This window comes from Glandiceps talaboti, chromosome 1, assembly GCF_964340395.1.
Source record: "Glandiceps talaboti chromosome 1, keGlaTala1.1, whole genome shotgun sequence".
Taxonomy (NCBI): domain Eukaryota; kingdom Metazoa; phylum Hemichordata; class Enteropneusta; family Spengelidae; genus Glandiceps; species Glandiceps talaboti.
The window spans coordinates 34,263,359-34,285,125 of NC_135549.1; the positions used below are offsets into that span (position 1 = coordinate 34,263,359).

The following is a 21,767-nucleotide window of genomic DNA, read 5'->3' on the forward strand; positions in this document are numbered from 1 at the left end:
GGAGGGAAATAGTTTAATTTCACTGGTTTTAGATAGAAAGAAAGACAAGTCTTGCCTCACATCTTCAGACTCTAGTGAGTCTGAGAGTGAAACTCAAGAATAGTGTCAAGGAAAGAAATAAAACACCTATCTAAATTAATCTGGCCAGACGTTTTTGTATTTACATTTTCCACCAAAAGGTCACTTTTTAATCACATAAATTACAGGTCCTATGCTAGTATATTACCATATATATATATATATATATATATATATATATATATATATATATATATATATATATATATATATATATATATATATATATATATATATATATATATATATATATATATATATATATATACATATGTATCCTTGATGGTAATTACACACTGAACCTGTTTCCACAGTGCTAAAATGTATGTATGTATGTATGTATGTATGTATGTATGTATACATAATGTGTGTGTGTGTGTGTGTGTGTGTGTGTGTGTGTGTGTGTGAACAACTTTGAGTATATAAGAGTAATTCAGGGTGTATCAAATTAATCTTGAGTAGTGTTTTTATGCTTCACTAAATAGGTACATACAAACGTACACACTTCCATTTTAATACATAAATGAAAGTGTAGACATTCAACGCGATATCAAGTGCTATCTCATGCAATGCTAAATTTTCTAACATATCAATTTTTTTCAATGACAAAATATTTCGCGGCCCCCCCTTTCAAACCATGAGAATTTTCATGCCCCCCCCTTCAAGCCTCCCATTTTTTTCATGCCCCCCCCCCCAATTTCTCCCCAGCCCCCCCCCCCCCCCCGCCGTAAATTCTGTCCGGTCCCTAACATTGCTTTTGTACTTTGTAGTACTGAATCTGAGGCTTCTTCAGCAATGTCAACATAACCCAGAGAAAGAACTTTTCCTGAGTCTAATTTAATTCCATAGTCTAACACCTTCTTCTGATCCCTACTGGTACCATCTGTATGCATGTCAAAGACTTGACAGTTGTTGATCTCTTCTCCAACATGTTTTTTTGCTATGAAGTATGCCTCACTTGCACGGTTGGCAGCTGTAGATTTTTTTGGAAAGTCAGCCATGTTGGCGTTTGTGTTATGAAGTGTTCTTGACACTATTTCTGTGCATTCACTAACTTTGTTGCTACCAATTTGTTGACCCTGTAGCTCCATTACGCATTGTCTTATATTATCAGTAAATGGACCACTGATACTGTTAAATTTATAAGTCTGTAGTTCTTTTGAGTCATTGTCATTTACATTTACTATGTGTGATAATTTTTCTACTTCTTGTCTTAACTCTCTATTTCCTTCTCGAGACTTGGTAAGCTTCTCTTTTGTTGTGTTGTTGTCTTTCTTTGCTTGTGATAGTGCTGTTTGTCAAAGTTTCTTTTCGTGTTTTAATTTACTTATCACTTTTTTTATGCTATCTGCTCTTCAGCAAGTTGTTTTGATTTATAGCTAGCATGCCTTTTTCAGTTCATTTACCTTGTTGCTAAACTGTTTATATTTCCGCTGATAACAGTGATCCTTCTTTGCTAAAGACTCTTCTTTTCATTTTAATCTTTTTATAATAATTTTTGTGCTTCATAGCTTTCATCTTTTTCTTGCTATTGTCAAGTTCTAACTCCAATACTGTATTTTTCCTTTTCAAGGCCTCTTAATCACCTAACTTTTCTTCATCCTTTCTTTGTTCGATCTGTAAATCGTGGATCACTATACTCTTGTTCTGTAGTTCCCTTATTAACTCCATCCTAGCATCTCTTGTTTGTATTTCTTATTTGCTACCTGATACTGTATAAATGGTACTTTCTTCACTTCTCCTTTCTTATCTTGCTTGACCTGAACATGTGTTTACAGAAATTCCTGTGATTTATGGTGATCAGTGTTATTTACCTTACTGTACTGTTTTGATATTTTTGTGTAGGCATATCTGCCATCGTCTGCTGTCGTTAATGGCTGCATACCTGTTGACTCCAGGACCAAATTGAGCCATTTTGCCATGGCATTCCAGATTGCTGAAATTTTATCTTTGTATTGTTTTAACTCTATGACTACACCATTAGTTACTGCCTTGCATTCTACTGCACTGCTTTCATTTATTGTTGTCACTTTTATCCCTATCCTGGTACATTCTGGTCCAACTACATCTGTTGCAGTCACATTCCTGTCTAATTTCTCTCACTTCCCTTTCTAAGAATTCCTGATATTCTGATGGTGACATTCTTTGATATTGGTGAATTATTTTTCATTTTATATAGGCTAACTTTGAGGTGACATGTAATCCTTGCTGACGTAAAAAGTCCCCAAGTGCAGCTGATGAATATGAAGACCCTAGGAGTACCAGCACATGCTTGTAGCACACTGGAGTAGGAACTATGATTTTAGGATAATACAAAGGAGATAATGAATCAAAGATTCAATTTTAAAAACTGTACTTTGTATACTATTATCTATGAGATCCTTGAAGTGCCACAAAACACTAAATTTACTTTTAATAAAATATTATCTAAACCTTCAATAATTTTTAAGTCAAACTTTAAAAAAAATGAAAAAAATCAAACATAAACAAAAACAACTGCCTATCAGAATAAAAATAACAACAACAATAACAACAACAAAATAAACATGAACAAATGAAATAAAAGTACACCAAAACAGACATGTATAGTTATGCAAATTTAATGTGATCCGTTGACGGAGACAGTGGAGGGGAAATAAATAATGAATATTTCAAAAAAGCAACACAACAGAAATGACTCAGACTTTGTTATTTAGACATGCTATTAATAGTAACAATGAAAAAAATAAAAACAGGTTACATCGATCATCAACTATCATTAGTTCATAATGCAAGACTAGTTACATCGTAACGTCATGTAAACATGTAAATTTTTTACATAGATTTCTATTCACATCATTCTAGGATACGGAATTAAATCATGTAAACTAATAGTTTACATCATCATTCATAGTTAGATATCCTTATTTTCAACTTGGCATACCTGTAAATGTCTCATCTGAAAAAATTTCTAGCGTGTACGGACACACGCATAGCGTCTTCGAGCGCCATGATTGTTGTGGGTGGAGTGTTGGCAGGGGGGGGGGGGGATTCCCCGCGAAACTCATCATACCACACTGGAATAACTATTGTTCGCTCTTGAGCCACCCCATTCATCGAAAAAATAACTACCCAAATGGGAAAAAGAAACATCGTTTTACTTATTTTTAGGGTTGGTTATAATTTCACGGCATAGTGTGAGGGAGAGAATCCTTTTTGAAAACTTCAAATTGATCTCACATCCCAATTTCTCGCTGAAAATTCAAGCGAAACATATCACCTTACTTTTTCGAGTCTACACGTTTATGAATTTATTATTACCACATATGGCAAGGCTCAAACGCGAAAGAGCTTTGAGCCGACCCCGATCAAATGACCCCAATTCCTGAAAGTGAAAACATGGCCGTCTCAGACGTATGACGACGGGCCATTTTTACGGCGCGATTTTTCAACAATGTCGCTATATACGATATTGAAATTTCACTGAACGAAAGAAAACGACGTTGTCTGTGTAAAAAGCTATTTTGTGGTCGAATTTCGATCGCGAAATAAGAAATTAGAGCAGTTTAAAATCGTTCACACACTCTACAGTGTACGCTTTCAGGCAGTTGTGTCTGCACGTCTGGAAAACCTTTTATTATTATATAAGATCTATTCAATTATTTGTATTATTATTATTATTATTATTATTATTATTATTATTATTATTATTATTATTATTACAAGTGAAGGGGTTTAAATATTATATAATTATGAAAAATGTTGGGAGGACTTTAGAGGAATATCACTTATGGTTGTTGTGTAAGGAGGTGTAAAGGCTGACGTTTTACACCGTCCCACAACTAATTCTTCAACATTTCCCATTCAAGCTTCAAGTCGTAACAATTGGGAGCTTGGTACTTGCCATGTATATGAATAAAAGTATAACAATATTATTGTATTTATGACTAAAATGGCACTAGCACTGCGGCCCAGCAAAGATCTTAATTGTCCAGTATCCCCGAAGCAATTAGGCACCAATAGTTGATTGACAGCTACGGTAGCCGTAGCGATGACTCAGATTTTCACAAAACCCCTTTGGTCTCTACTTACGATTTTTCAGACAGATTGGTGTGCATTTGAAAAAGTTGAACATGAGCTGAGCGAAGTTTAGTTGTACCGTGGCCGATGACGACAAATCGGTCTTCTAATTCAAGTGTCGGTCTTCTAATTCAAGTGTCGGTCTTCTAATTCAAAAATCGGTCTTCTAATTCAAGTGTCGGTCTTCTAGTTCAAGTGTCGGTCTTCTAACTAACTCAAGTGTTATTTGTGAGATGTATGTGTATATAATGAAAACATAATTGTCACATCTACCATATGTTTCCATGGAAAGCTATCCAATTTTATACAATTTATGTTACACCAGGTAGCACTAACTCATACATGTCTAACACAAGGACATTTTTGGACTGTATTATCTTTTTTTTCAATGTTTTATGTCAAATTTTGGAAAATGATTAAAATATTATGGTGTTTTTGGTTACCATGGCAACAGATGTTCATAAAATGACCCCCTTCTTTTAACTTAGCATAACAAACTACCCCAGGTAGGGTGGTTAATATTAAAATAAACATGATTATTACAAAATTTATTATTTCTTTATAAAATTTATTTAATTATTATCATCATTTTTGGATTTCACAAGAATTTTTGCTTTCCCTTGGAAAAGACGCAATGTATCAGCGCTTTATCTCAATAATGTGCTGTTTCCGCAATCTGTTGTAATGCCCACAATGTACTGCAGCATGAGTACACATAGCTCACCACAAGAGGGTGAAGGTGATAATGGGCATCGAGAGAAAATTTATATGTGACTTGGTCGATTTCAAGCTTCCTGATTGGTTTATTCGATGCAATGTCCTACCCCTCTGTATATTAGTATAAGGAACACGTTTGAGCACACTGTCAGACTGTATGTAAAGCGTGTCAGCTGGCATCGATCGTTCAAGCTTGAGCGCACTAAGCATCGACTTTGAACCTTGATTATGTTCCATAATCTTGGTAACAGATAAGCATTACAAACAGACTGAATAAATTCATATACTGAGTTGTTGTTTTGGAGTCTGTGTTATAATAAATTTATTTTGCATTTGAAATGGCTTCATCATTTTTTCTAAAGGACCAAAAAACGTACATGTACATTATGATATTTCTATGTTTTCACATTGTATTTGTGGCGTTATACAATTATCCATAATCCTGAATACGTGTAAGTATGTAATAAGCTTATAAAATATATTATAAAGAATAAAGAAACAAAGAACAATTATGATTTACATGAGATTCATAAATATACATCTGACTTCAGCCTTTATATTTCACCAGAATTGCCCCCCCCCCCCCGGTCACACAAGGAAAATTCAAAGTTGCTTTTAAGTGGGCCAACACCCTATGTTCTATACTACTCACAGTGAATCTAATGTCAAGTATTTTTGGTTTACATCATGCGTAATACACTTTTACAAATTTACGATATCTAAATACTGTTTCACTTCGTATAGTGTATGGTCATAACATGGCAAACGGTGTACGTGAACAACTTTACCTGTTTCTGTGCTTTAAAGGCGGATGGTCATAACATGGCAAACGGTGTACGTGAACAACTTTACCTGTTTCTGTGCTTTAAAGGCGGATAGATCAAACAATAGATCTGAGTTACTAACTCTTTCTTCTTGGCCGTACATTACTACAGCTGACGAGTCCTCAGAATCGGCCCTATAAATCAAACAAAACAAACAAACAAACAAACAAACAAACAAACAAACAAACAAACAAACAAACAAACAGAAAACTAATCAATAAATCTACCGCAACAGTACAGTCAACAAATAGAAAAATAGATAGTGAACAAAAAACAGGAAATGCTTTTTTAAGATATGTATAAAATAATTGTTGGCAAATGCTGAAACAAACCGAAATGGTATGGCATGCAACAATATACTTTGACGATTTTTTGCGATCCTAGTTTCTGAATTCATCTTTCAGTTTTGACCAGAAAGGGTATTGTTATCATCTTGACATGTTAAAATAATACCAGATAGCACGCTTTTAGTCTTTAAATTTCAGAACTTGCTAAGGACAGGAGGGGTTCCCCTTTCCTCCCATACCCTACCCCACACTGCTCACTTTTATTTTGATTCAAATTTTACCTCGTATTACTACTGCCTCAACATGTTAAAATAGCACCAGAAAGCATTCTTTTAGTTCTTGAATTTCAAAAATCTCAAAAACCTCCTTCCCGTGCCCGCCCCACTTGGCTCCCTCAAACTTCTATTCAACTTTACTGCCTATCTACTTCTCAATTTTACTCGCTACTTTTGGAATATTAAAGCTGCATTCATTCTTACCGCTTTAGTTTTTAAATAAGCCACATTCAACATGTATGTCTCCTTTTATGAGGAAATTCAATTTATTTCAAAAATTAAAAGCTACACGACGCGGCGAAAAGCTAAATTTAAAGCACATATTTATTTCAAAAATTAGCTGTACCCCTACTTGGCAAAACAAATTTGCTGTCTAGTTGCTCTTGAAAGAAAATTGCTGTCATGGAGGTTGAATTGTTGTTGGATCAAATCCTTGTCAGTAACATGTGACGCCATTAACATCTGGCGAAAACAGTCAATCCACTGAAGCAGTCAACCGTGGCTAGATATATGAATATCTGGACAATTAATTCTCCTGCTTGTGATACTATAACCTTCATTTACATTCTCTAACCCAAGTATTTTGAGGGGACTGAGTCCGTCTTGTTCAGTGGATCACAGTACTGACACAGTGGGTATTATCATATCAAAGTTATCTTGTCTTTGAATTGAATTAATAGAGAAATTAATCAATTAATAGCCGCATTTACGTAGAACATGTATCTTATGAATTTTAACACACTAATAGTTCATCAGTACACGTCTTTAGTTCTTGATTTTGTTTGTTTTGTTTTAAATTAACTATCACCATGAATTTGGTATATTTTGACATCCCGTATTTAGACATAACAACAAGAAGCCTTAGCGCAAACAATAATAGTGTCATGAATGTATAATTAATGTAGGCTTGTACGTTCAAAGCCGTATAAATAAAAATAGCACATATGTATTTGGTTTGTTGTCTTGGGCGTGGTCCTTTGCTTGGCATATCGCTTACATTTCTTGCCTATTAATCCGCCATTTTTCTGATATAAACCATCATTTGGCTGTTACTATGGGCGTGGTCTTGTTGCTAGGCATATTTGCATACACTTTTTGAATCGTTATTAACTTAGCTACCATTAATAATAACAATAATAAAGACGATTTGTAGTGCGCCTAATCTCACCGAGCTCTAGGCGCAGAGAGGACAGAAAGGAAGTAAGTAATGATGAATGGGAGTTTGTTCCAAGTGGATGGACCGGTGAATGAGAATGATCTTTCACCAAAGCGTTTTGTGCTTACATGGGGTACTCTAAGATGACGAGTATCAGAGGCGGACCTGATTTCTTGAGGGGCGATATTGGTGAAGAAGTTCACTAAGGTATTTAGGTCTGGAACCAGTAATCGAATTATAACAGATTGTTGAAAGTTTGTAATGTATGCGAGATGTGATTGGCAGCCAGTGAAGTTGCATCAGGTGGGGTTCTGCAGGATCCGTTCTTTTAGCTTTGCAAATGAGCCTAGCTGCAGCATTCTGTGCTCTCTGTAACTGGTCAATTAAGTACTTAGGACAGCCCAATAGAATCAAGTTGCAATAGTCTAAACGGGAAAGGACAAGTGAACAAATAAGAGTTTGTGTGGCTTCGAGAGTGAGTAAGTGGCGAATCGAACTGATCCATCTGAGCTGAATATAGATTGTTCTACACACATTATGTACATGTAGTAACATATTTACATGACAATCGAGTGTAACACCTAGGTTATTAACATGGTGAACAAACTCTATGTCAGAATTTCTGACTCGCAAATGAGCAGGGAGAGATTGGATGGATGATTTTGGGGACACAACTATCATTGCTTCAGTTTTACTGCCATTGGCTGGAGTTTATTGCAAGTCATCCAGGTTTTGATATCCGAAATGCAGTTTTACACGGACTCAGTTACAGACTGAATCTGATCGATTTTGCTGGATTTGTATGGTTGATTGTCGTCAGCAAAAGCATGATGCTCAACTGAGTGCATCCTAACTATATCAAAGAGGGGTTCAGTATACATAACAAACAATACAGGTCCAAGTACAGAGCCCTGAGAGACACCGAACGAGAGTGACGCTGGGTCTGATTTCAAACCTTTGGTGACGACAATTTGGGTCCGGCCAGATGATTTGAACCAGGACAGGGCCGACTCATCAGTGATTCCGAATGTATTTAAGACGATGAAGGAGAATACCGTGGAATGCAGCTGAAAGGTCTAACAGGGTCAGGATGGTTACTTCACCACTGTCTAAAGATGATAAAAGATCATTCACGATCTTTGGAAGGGCCGTTTCAGTGTTGTGATGAGATCTATAAGTAGATTGTTTAGAACTGAGTAGATTAGTATGGGTAAGGTGATCGAATTGTTTAGAACTGAGTAGATTAGTATGGGTAAGGTGATCGAATTGTTTAGAACTGAATAGATTAGTATGGGTAAGGTGATCGAATTGTTTAGAACTGAGTAGATTAGTATGGGTAAGGTGATCGAATTGTTTAGAACTGAGTAGATTAGTATGGGTAAGGTGATCGAATTGTTTAGAACTGAATAGATTAGTATGGGTAAGGTGATCGAATTGTTTAGAACTGAATAGATTAGTATGGGTAAGGTGATCGAATTGTTTAGAACTGAGTAGATTAGTATGGGTAAGGTGATCGAATTGTTTAGAACTGAGTAGATTAGTATGGGTAAGGTGATCGAATTGTTTAGAACTGAGTAGATTAGTATGGGTAAGGTGATCGAATTGTTTAGAACTGAGTAGATTAGTATGGGTAAGGTGATAGATTGTTTAGAACTGAGTAGATTAGTATGGATAAGGTGATCGAATTGTTTAGAACTGAGTAGATTAGTATGGGTAAGGTGATCGAATTGTTTAGAACTGAGTAGATTAGTATGGGTAAGGTGATCGAATTGTTTAGAACTGAGTAGATTAGTATGGGTAAGGTGATCGAATTGTTTAGAACTGAGTAGATTAGTATGGGTAAGGTAATCGAATTGTTTAACAAGGATGATTCTTTCGATGACATTTGAAAGAAAAGCAAGATTAGAAACCAGACGATACTTTTAAGATCATTTGGATCGAGAGTTGCTTTTTTGAGAAGAGGTGTGATAAGAGCAGTTTTGAAGATAGATGGAAAGGTAGCAGAAGTGATAAACTCGTTAATGATCACAGTGATGAATGGTAATAAATACATCTAAGCATTCTACTAAAAGACTGGTGGGCATAGCATCGAGATCGCAACTTTATGCAGCCGAGTTGAGAATAGTACGCTTAACTCTGTCATCTGAAACAGGTGTGAACTTGTTAAGAGGTCGCCCATGAAAGCAGGGTTCGGTGTGGACTGGTGTTGAGGGGATGTTTCCCTCAAGATTTGTTCTTATCGATTTGATTTTGGAATCAAAATAGCTGAGAAACTGTTTCGGCAATACAAGGAGAGGAAACATTGTCTGGATGGGAGAACTCTTTTCCTTACCAAGTAATTGATTAGTCACACTGAACAGCTGCTTGCTAGACCGACTCTCTGTGATTTTTTGGCTGAAGTGGGGTGGTCGTAAGACGAAGAAGTAATCGTTTGTTGTGGGATGGCAAATCGATGCTTAAGTTTGCCCGCTGCACAGCCTCTTTCAGTTGGTGGAAATTGTAGATTCAGATTCTTGATTCACTGCCAGGTGTTGGAATTTAGTCTTGATTGTAAGCCGTTAAACATCATGGTTTTAATGCTAATGATGCTTAATCGTGAATATGATAATAGTGGCATGATGTCCAGGTGTTGGGTATGTATGCAAAATGAACGAAACTTGGTGAAGATTTCTTGGAAAATCAAACAGATTTCTTAACCAAAAACAGAAAGCAAGTTTCGCAGATATGGGCAGGCCAGTTGCTTCCAGAGTACTTCGTAAAAGTCTCCACTTGATTTTGGAACAAGGACTACAGGGGTCGAGTGGGTAATTTGAAGACAAGACAGAGCTAGCGTATGTGGTAGTCTGTAAGGTACGCCGTGGCGGGGCGCCCTCAAACATCAGGCAACCCCAAGGGCGAAACGTCACGACGTATCTTACAGTCTAGCGTATGTGGGTGCTGCCAAAGCGCGACCCCCTTTAAAGCCCCATTCTCAGTTTCATCTTTGCAATATAAACCATCATTTGGCTAGTGCTATGGACGTGGTCTTGTTGCTAGGCATATTTATATACAATTTTTGTTTCTTTAATCACTTACCTACCTATCCCTTTTATTATCTTAAGTAATATGCATCATCATTTTACTATTGCTAAGTGGTCATGGTTTCTATGGCCAGTTGTGTCAAAATGATTTGAACAATAACTGCAGGATAACATCTCCAGAAACATCCCCACTACGTTTCAGCCCCATTCATCATGTAGCTTTCAAGATGTACGTTTTGACCAGAATTTAGATTTTTCGACCTATTTGCACTGATGAGATCATCACATTGTGATTACACCATATTGTGACTACACCTTCATCTACACATCCCCATAGGCATCCCCATTAATTTTCATCACAATCTGCTCAGTAGTTTTGAAATGGTAGCTTTTTTTTTTACCAAAGAGACACATTTTAGACCTAATTTGAATATCACTGATGGGATCACCATGTCATGAATATTTCTTAATCTAAATACTCCTAAGAACATTCCTATCAAATCTCAGCTCCGTCTGCTGTGTAATTTTGGAATTATAGATTTTTGACCAAAAAGACACATTTTTAGAGCTAATTTGCATCTTGTTGCGAGGCATATTTGCACACTTTTAAAAGTATTTATTAATTTGCCTACCCATTCCTGTCGTTACTTTTGCAATATGAAACAATTCACATTTGGCTGTTACTATGAGCGTGATCTTGTTGCTAGGCAGATATGCATATTTTCCTTGAACAATATCCTAACTAGAGACTGACATCAACATCCCTACCAACTATCAAAATAGTTGTCACTCACAGATAGACAGACAGAGAGAGAGAGAGAGAGAGAGAGAGCGAGAGAGAGAGAGAGAGAGAGAGAGAGAGAGAGAAGAGAGAGAGAGAGAGAGAGAGAGAGAGAGAGAGAGAGAGAGAGAGAGAGAGAGAGAGAGAGAGAGAGAGAGAGAGAGAGAGATACACACATTTCACCAATAAAATACGAGAATATCATAACAAATGAACGACTTACACGTGGAAATGCTTCTTACACAGCCTATACATGAAACCGATAAGTTTGCCAACCATTCGGAACTTCTGATATAAATAAGCTGTGGACATTTGATTCTGGAAAACAACGATAGTCAAGAACGCTGAGTTACTAGAATAACATCGACATGCCGGATAATTAAACTGTATATTGATGGGTTTTTGATAAGTTTATCACAGTGAAGACTAAATGTCTATGCTATTATATTCTATTCTATTCCATTATATTCTATCAATAATTTCGATTCATTTTTTGTTTTATCATACACAGTCCATATTACACAGTCCATTCGTAGCATTGTAACTACTTATTTAATAATTCATATATTAGCGATTACGATAGTTTTTTATGACTGCGAAAGTATCAGTATTACAGTATGTGCAAAAACTAAAATTACATATATAGATGGCAAGGAGGTGTTCGGCAGAGAGATAGATGGGGTGGTATACCGGTAAAGAATGAAGTCATTGACGGTATATAGATGACCCCAAATGATGTTTGCAAGACTGTAACGTGGCAAAAACAAAAATTAAAATTCGGTAGGTATGTCAGAATTTTGTTATATTTACTTTTTTACTTCTTTTGGCGATTTTGGCGATTTCGTCTTTCGAATGTGGAATTTTAGTCTCCACTTCATCGTCCATGTTTTGGTAAAAAAATAAAGTGTCAATTTGTATATGTGTGTTTTACACAAAATGTTATAATACTCTTTGTCATATCAAATAACGTACAAAATATTTCAAGTTACTTGATAATAGCATGTGACTCTTATTAGTCTTCCACTGAATAGTTTTGAGCTGAATTAATCAAATCTCACGAAAATGATGAAAACTGGTCGGCAAAAATGAATTAACGTGTGTTCAGTTGTGATGCGTGGTAAATAACCCTTGCCACCCATGGTCTTTGACCTAGTAACTAGTCGTGGCCATCGGTACCTGAAGGCAAATCCTTCAAACGTTTTTCATTGTTAGCATGATTTAGTACTTCCATTTCTAGTTCGCACACACTTTATCAAATATTTAACGTTTACAGATGACGTCGACGTCGGCTCCTTTTCATTGACGGATTCTAGTAGTTGTGCTATTGTGCTATATGTAAAGAGAAAATTACGTAGTCGACATTTAATCCTCAAACATTCACCAAATTTATTTACAATCACAAGTTAGGTTTGCAATCCTATTATATTAGTAAAACACGGACACTAGTTTGTAAACAACCACACTCCGTAAAACCTGAATGGTCTGAGGTAAAATCTACGACGACATGCCACACCTACACTACAGCTCAACGTTTAAATAAATTCATATGCTTAGACATAATTACATAAACCCTAAACCCTGAATAAACGGAATTTTTTGCCATGGTTCTGATTGATTTATATTCATCACTAAACTGTTACAATTGTATTACAACTTTGTGACTATTCTGATCATAAAGTTTGCAGGAGGATCATCGTTAATGAGATATGAATACTAGTCATAAACATTTTACTCTAAGTGAAAATAGTTTTTACGCGACCGGCCACAGCGTGTCAATGTAGAGGGAGGAATTTTATCAGAGCAGATCATCCTAAATACAGTTGTACCCCAGGTTTGTGTTCTTTCGCCAGTTTTGTTTTCCATCTATACAAACAAAATGTCATGCAAAAATTCAATATTAAATTTGGTTAAATATGCAGACGACATGGCTCTTGTTGTTGCCTTAGAGACGAGTTCACCTTATCACAATATTATGTTCAGATTAAGCGGCTTAGTGCTTCGTTCAAACAAAGTCTCCTCAAGTTCAATGTCGGAAAAACGAAAGAATGTGTGTGACAACAGACAGGGGAGAGAAATACCAGATGCAATCATCTTTGTCGGAGTCTTTGGCAACGAAGTAGTTGAGATAGTGAGCTCTTTAAATATCTTGGTACTGACATTGACAGCAAGCTGTGTTTCAAGGAAAATACAGACTTGATTCACAATAAATCACGACAGCGATTGTTTCTGCTCAGGAAGCTGAAACGTTTCAACGTTTAGTCAATGTATACTTGAAAGGGTTTAGAGAAGCGTGCTGAGCTTTAATATTGCCACATGGTATGGTAATCTGACCATGACAAGTAGAAATAAACTCAGCCGTGTGATTAATGCTGCATCTAAACTCATAGGAACTCGACAAATTCAATTGTCAGAATTATACCATAATTCCATCAAGAGGATAACACATGGGATACTTAAAGACAAGACACATCCCCTTAATCCATATTTTGAAAACTCCCCTCTGGCCGCAGATTCCGTGTACCAAAAGCACTCAGGAAATTTTATAAACGTTCTTTTATTCCATTAGCAATTTAAATTTTAAATTCCTTTTAATTTCTGTCGTCTGTATAGCTGTTATCTTATCCAATTCCCATTTTAACTTGTTGTTGATTAGCACTGTCTCCCTAATTTTAGCCTGTCCTGTTGTGATCTATGTTCTTTAATGTATATGTCAATTTTTTTACCTGAGTGACTGAAAACAATTTTCCATATATACAAGTTATATCTATTCTATTTCTTTGTCGAATTACAGTTACAAAGTAATAACACACGATGAGTTACTGCCATTATTTTGTTTTCTATTATGGGGGACTTTTCATCACCAAATAGGCTTACAATTAAACCTAGAATAATATTAAAGGTGACTGTTAAACATCAATGTAACATGTAGAGCGGAATCCGTTATGGGCAATAAAGGTAATATGATTAATTCAGACATAGCCTAATGGTTCACTGACAAAGGTTACATGGCCATTCATGTGTTTTTCATTATTTCGATGAGATTAATTTCATCTTTCTCAACTCAGTAAAGTCATCTGTGGTAGGCATTGGACCGATCCATTCGAGAAATAAATAATATCATCTTCTTTTCGTTAAAAATGAATAGTATTCCAAATATCTTGGACATTTGTGATGAATTGATAAACAGCAGAGAGCGATAAGCAATTAAGATTATAATTAAAAACCCTTGTAGAAAGTTCAATGAACGTAATGATAAAAGCTACAATATTAGATGACAAGAAAGTGTCAATTAAACCAAAATGGCGTTTCAGTGAGTATAATAGAAATTTAAATCATCATAAAAAGAGTGTCAATAATACTTTGGTAGTTTAGTAAATTGCGGGTCACTCTCCGAGTTATCAATAAAAGGACGTATTTAACAAATCGTATGAACCACTGATTTTCATAAGATATCTACGTAATGTACGTCTTTCGTCGTGGTTACATCGTACAGTGCTACGGTGATGCAATTTCATGTTTCCATCCCTGAACTGTCCGTGTCTTTGCAAAAAATGAACTTACGTTCGTGATTAGTTTCATTTAAATTCAAGCGGCTGAGTCGAAGTGTTGGCACAAGGTTTTCTGAGGTACGATATCGACAAGACAAATGACAAGCATTTTAACGTTGATACAAAGGACACAGCGTGACATACATTTCACAACCATTTTGGCCAACTTTCTGGTGTCTCTATGTACCAGAGTGCTATTATTAGGGAAGGCAATTGTTGTCCACCAAGAAAGATTGGGTGGAATGTGGGAACACAACATGAAATGTTGCAGACACCAACATTAGACACTTCTAAGTTACATCATGGGGCATTGAAAAACACGTTGAATTGTTTTATACCATTCAGTTGTGGTATCCATTGCCTCCGGGTGATCTATGTATAGCCTCGAGTCTCTGTACGTCCTTTGTAGCGGTTGGTTTCTTTGCGAACTGGCTGCAGGTCAACAAACATTACAGCAAAGGTTTGAAACATTTGACAGCTGTCTGTGCCTACGAAGACCGTACATGTACGTAACCCCCTAAATTTACGCCATGGGGTAAACCGTCAAAGTTATGAATCTCTGCGTGTCGAACACTATGAACACTTGAAGTTGAACAATATTGAATTACGGTCAAGTACTGTATTTTGATCCTCGTGCACATGTGCATAGAACATGACAAGGGTGTTTAGTTTGTGTAGTTATATAATAAAGTAATCGATTGCAAGATAATGAAAACTGTAATGGAGTCCAAGGGATGAGTTACTAAGATGAAGTGCACACGAATAACAACTAAATACAGTACGATGACTGCACCATCCTATTAAATGTCCGCTACACGAATGTGAATACTGTGATAGTGACTTTGAAAGGGGTCCGTTCTCTGTGATTAAACTTACTTGTTTGCACAGTTAGACTAAAATAATATATGATAATATGACAGGATCTAATGACCGTTATGTGTCAAACCACAGACCACTAACGAGGTCAAACCTACAAAGTTGAATTGTTTACCCTAGCGCTGAAGCCATGTGAAAATAAAACACTATAAAAAGTGATTTGGTCTCTCTTCCGAGAATGTTGTTCACTGCACAAATACCTACATTCTGTGTGGCCTAATAAACCTAGCCGTCAATTTGCATGGCAGCCACCCATAAGTTATATATATATATATATATATATATATATATATATATATATATATATATATATATATATATATATATATATATATATATATATATATATATATATATGATAAATTGCAAAGACTGAAAATTGTATAGTTACTGTACTTCTGACTACAAGTAAAGATTATCTTTACACTACAGAATGTTTCTCATTTTAAATAACCTGATTACTGGAGTCTCCATGGCGCGATGAACGAGTCATCCTTCTTCGCTGTAGATTGGAAAACAGGGTCGCAGTGAATGAATACTACCACACGATGAGAGTATTGTCCGAGATGTCAACCAGTTTAAGTCGAGGAGGCTACAGCTACAGCTATCTGTGACGTCATCAAACATTGCTTGACAACCCTAACAAAGCTATGTAATCACCACTGTCATTGCTTAATGTTGTTACCATTGTCAAACTACTTTATAATATATGGATTAATTATCTACGGATGATTCGTTACGTTTCTTAGATCTCTTGGTTCGGGAAGGTCTTGAGACTTGAAATGAAGTTCAATTACAAAGTTGTTTTTGAAAATGTTCAACGGGGAAAAAGATAAATCTAAATAGCGCCGTAGTGGGCTTTCCAAGTGATCGCTGTCCTCAGTGTCACGTTTTGTTTAGGATGAGTGTCTATGACATAGATATTGGTCCCAGTTATTTTTTCCATTTTCGCAAGATAATGAATAATGGGGTACAACAATTGCAACACAGCTCCGACTCGGAACAATATAACTTTCACATTGTGAAGCCATCCGGATAATTAAGGCGAGAAAAAAATGATAGTGTTTCCGATAACATTGCCTCATAAAATAGGGTACACGTAGGTAGGTCGAGATTTTATTGTATTTTATTATATTCTATTTTATCTTTTGAATTGTTTTTATTTTTGCCAAAACCAAACGAAATGTCGGCCAGACTACACCTGTGATAGTGATACAGACACCACTGGGAAAGAACAGATGTGCATGAAGGTCAAGAAGACAAAGAATTTCTTAATATATTTTTATTTTAAACGACTTGTTTAAAAACAAAGTTTAGGGTCGGCGGCTTAAACTGGGGTCGGTCGGTTTTTAAATATTTTGCTTAAAGTAGCACAAGTTGAGTTTATAAGTTTTAATTAACTCAAGTGAAAATACTCACGAAGAACTTCGATTAAATATTCTAGTATAATGTTAATGTCTATGCATGCCTTCTATGACATTACAATTTGTGTTCTGGCATTGTTAGAACTGTTGATAGCATAGTAGGGAGTATTAATTAATACACACTGAGGGAGCCTTCAATAATTACAAGGGGCAAGGGGGGAGGGCCGGACATAAATCAAGCCCGGGCTCATGTGTAAAGTATGACCATCCCCCGATTTGTCGTGCTAGAAATTGGCCCTCCTTCAACTTTCTTCCTCTAAAACATGTACCTGGGTTTTAAATGTGCTCAGAAATGGAACAAGACACGAGTCCCAGAATCAATGATAAGGACCTAGTCCCACCGCTGCCACCATGTTGAAAGTGTTAATGACATTGGTTATTTCCCACTACTACCACCAAGTGAATGTATGTGAAGGCAATACATTAATCAATACTTGTGTTTCCAATTCATTGGTTGAACTGAAGCCACAATATCCCAAAGGTTAGAAATGGCACACTGCTGACATTATCGGGACCGACGTCAACATCGCAACAACATTATCCCCAGCACCTATATAAAACCCAACTGTTTTAATCCAGTAAAACCCACTGCTCTCCTCACATCACAACTGAGATTTAATTGACAACATGGTTATCAGCGATTTTATTGGTGTGGGGCTGATAATAACATACACACAGGGGGTGCACAACATACTCAAATATATTGTTCCTCACGAAATGTAAATACGAAAAAGATGCAGAATTTGTGAAAGTGCTCAGAATGCAGAAGAAGGATACGTTGCCCCCGTTTGATTACATACTTTAGGCATAACATAGAATGTCAGAGCCCAACAAATGTAAATGAGATCAGTAAGAATTCATCCACAGTGAGATATAATTTATAGGCGACATAATTCATAGTATCATGTCTGTTTACCTGCATTGAAAGGATTTTTGATAAGTTCTTGTATGCTGTCAGTCCTCGGGATTGCAACATAGCCAGTAGTAAGTGAACTAGTTCTGAAACAGCTGTAGTACAGAAAACATTTTGATGACATTCTTTAATTTCTATTTCGAAATTACTAACATTTATCACATTTCATTATTCAAAACCTGTTCAAAAACATTTTCATCAAAATTGGTTTTGGTTGATGAAGGGATGGGAGTTTTGAGTTAGTGCCATGATTAAACTGGCCAATCATGAACAGGACAAACAAGTGCCTTGAAGAGTGCAAACTGGTCAGTGTGTGTACATGCATTGACAGTTATTGACATGGGTTTACAATTCTATTATTTCCATTTCTAATATTGCACTTGATAGTAGCTGAATTAATCTATTGTTATAGTTCTCTCAATCAGAGAGATGTCTTTGCACTTTTGGTAACTAAACCATGAAACTAAACCATGAATATTTTGTATGTCAGTGAACAGACAATCATACATTACATAGGGTTCCTCTCTAACAGATGTATACATGTGAAGCAAGGGTTATTGGCCATCAATTTACCAGATACACTTAATATTACTGAATATGTAACGTGTAACTATGCAGTGTGCGGTATTATGCTTTGAGAATAAAGTGTTTGAAAGAACAAGAACAATGTTTGTTGTCAACAGATTGGGGGGGGGGGGGCGTATTTTTTTAATTGCCAGAGGGGAATGGTTTGTTTTGTAAAGCATGGGGGCACTATTTTAAGTATAACACGAACAAAATGTCACAGGCCAACCCCCGGCTATAAATATTGATCGCTCCCTAAGTCATGTGTTGGCGCCTACAAATTCACTAAGACAAGAGTGTGATATTAATGTGCATTGCTAGTTATCAACTACAATAACAGCATGTACCGTGAATGTTGATGAAGACCTATATAGAGTTATAAGAGTTCGACGAAAAAAAGTTGCACAATATTGGTTTTCGGATCATGAGTGCATATGTGTTGACAAACAAATGATGAGTCGTTTTAGATATATTAGTCAGCCTTGGGTAGTATGTATACAACACTTTACAGTCAGGGGTAGTATGTATACAACACTTTACAGCCTGGGGTAGTATGTATACAACACTTTACAGTCAGGGGTAGTATGTGTACAACACTTTACAGTCAGGGGTAGTATGTATACAACACTTTACAGCCTGGGGTAGTATGTATACAACACTTTACACTCAGGGGTAGTATGTGTACAACACTTTACAGTCAGGGGTAGTATGTATACAACACTTTACAGTCAGGGGTAGTATGTATACAACACTTTACAGCCTGGGGTAGTATGAATACAACACTTTACAGCCTGGGGTAGTATGTATACAACACTTTACAGCCTGGGGTAGTATGTATACAACACTTTACAGCCTGGGGTAGTATGTGTACAACACTTTACAGTCAGGGGCAGTATGTATACAACACTTTACAGTCAGGGGTAGTATGTGTACAACACTTTACAGTCAGGGGTAGTATGTATACAACACTTTACAGTCAGGGGTAGTATGTGTACAACACTTTACAGTCAGGGGTGGTATGTGTACAACACTTTACAGTCAGGGGTAGTATGTATACAACACTTTACAGCCTGGGGTAGTATGTATACAACACTTTACAGCCTGGGGTAGTATGTGTACAACACTTTACAGTCAGGGGTAGTATGTATACAACACTTTACAGCCTGGGGTAGTATGTATACAACACTTTACAGTCAGGGGTAGTATGTATACAACACTTTACAGTCAGGGGTAGTATGTATACAACACTTTACAGCCTGGGGTAGTATGTATACAACACTTTACAGTCAGGGGTAGTATGTGTACAACACTTTACAGTCAGGGGTAGTATGTGTACAACACTTTACAGTCAGGGGTAGTATGTGTACAACACTTTACAGTCAGGGGTAGTACATTTACAACACTTTACAGCCTGGGGTAGTATGTATACAACACTTTACAGTCATGGGTATTATGTATACAACACTGTACAGTCAGGGGCAGTATGTGTACAACACTTTACAGTCAGAGGTAGTATGTGTACAACACTTTACAGTCAGGGGTAGTATGTATACAGCACTTTACAGTCAGGGGTAGTATGTGTACAACACTTTACAGCCTGGGGTAGTATGTGTACAACACTTTACAGTCAGGGTTAGTATGTATACAACACTTTACAGTCAGGGGTAGTATGTGTACAACACTTTACAGTCAGGGGTAGTATGTGTACAACACTTTACAGTCAGGGGTAGTATGTGTACAACACTTTACAGCCTGGGGTAGTATGTGTACAACACTTTACAGTCAGGGGTAGTATGTGTACAACACTTTACAGTCAGGGGTAGTATGTGTACAACACTTTACACTCAGGGGTAGTATGTGTACAACACTTTACAGTCAGGGGTAGTATGTGTACAACACTTTACAGTCAGGGGTAGTATGTGTACAACACTTTACAGCCTGGGGTAGTATGTGTACAACACTTAACAGTCATGGGTAGTATGTGTAAAACACTTTACAGTCAGGGGTAGTATGTATACAACACTTTACAGCCTGGGGTAGTATGTATACAACACTTTACAGCCTGGGGTAGTATGTATACAACACTTTACACTCAGGGGTAGTATGTGTACAACACTTTACAGTCAGGGGTAGTATGTATACAACACTTTACAGTCAGGGGTAGTATGTATACAACACTTTACAGCCTGGGGTAGTATGTATACAACACTTTACAGCCTGGGGTAGTATGTATACAACACTTTACAGCCTGGGGTAGTATGTGTACAACACTTTACAGTCAGGGGCAGTATGTATACAACACTTTACAGTCAGGGGTAGTATGTGTACAACACTTTACAGTCAGGGGTGGTATGTGTACAACACTTTACAGTCAGGGGTAGGATGTATACAACACTTTACAGCCTGGGGTAGTATGTATACAACACTTTACAGTCAGGGGTAGTATGTGTACAACACTTTACAGTCAGGGGTAGTATGTGTACAACACTTTACAGTCAGGGGTAGTATGTGTACAACACTTTACAGTCAGGGGTAGTATGTATACAACACTTTACAGCCTGGGGTAGTATGTGTACAACACTTTACAGTCAGGGGTAGTATGTGTACAACACTTTACAGTCAGGGGTAGTATGTGTACAACACTTTACAGTCAGAGGTAGTATGTGTACAACACTTTACAGTCAGGGGTAGTATGTGTACAACACTTTACAGTCAGGGGTAGGATGTATACAACACTTTACAGTCAGGGGTGGTATGTGTACAACACTTTACAGTCAGGGGTAGTATGTGTACAACACTTTACAGTCAGGGGTAGTATGTATACAACACTTTACAGTCAGGGGTAGTATGTGTACAACACTTTACAGCCTGGGGTAGTATGTATACAACACTTTACAGTCAGGGGTAGTATGTGTACAACACTTTACAGTCAGGGGTAGTATGTGTACAACACTTTACAGTCAGGGGTAGTATGTGTACAACACTTTACAGTCAGGGGTAGTACATATACAACACTTTACAGCCTGGGGTAGTATGTGTACACCACTTTACAGTCAGGGGTAGTATGTGTACAACACTTTACAGTCAGGGGTAGTATGTGTACAACACTTTACAGTCAGGGGTAGTATGTATACAGCACTTTACAGTCAGGGGTAGTATGTGTACAACACTTTACAGCCTGGGGTAGTATGTGTACAACACTTTACAGTCAGGGTTAGTATGTATACAACACTTTACAGTCAGGG

The 21,767-nt window shown here is 36.8% G+C and overlaps 1 protein-coding gene across 1 annotated transcript in view; it reads right to left on the reverse strand.

Annotated features, from left to right (window-relative positions):
* The window catches only part of LOC144453903 (cyclic nucleotide-binding domain-containing protein 2-like), a 102,039-nt gene that overhangs the window by 70,463 nt on the left and 9,809 nt on the right, over positions 1 to 21,767 (reverse strand). The window contains exons 2-4 of the mRNA XM_078145259.1: positions 13,921 to 13,928; positions 11,421 to 11,499; positions 5,707 to 5,812 (exon numbers count right to left, since the gene is read on the reverse strand). Of these exons, the coding sequence (XP_078001385.1) occupies positions 5,707 to 5,812; positions 11,421 to 11,499; positions 13,921 to 13,928 (193 nt within the window). The remainder of the gene's footprint in view (positions 1 to 5,706; positions 5,813 to 11,420; positions 11,500 to 13,920; positions 13,929 to 21,767) is intronic.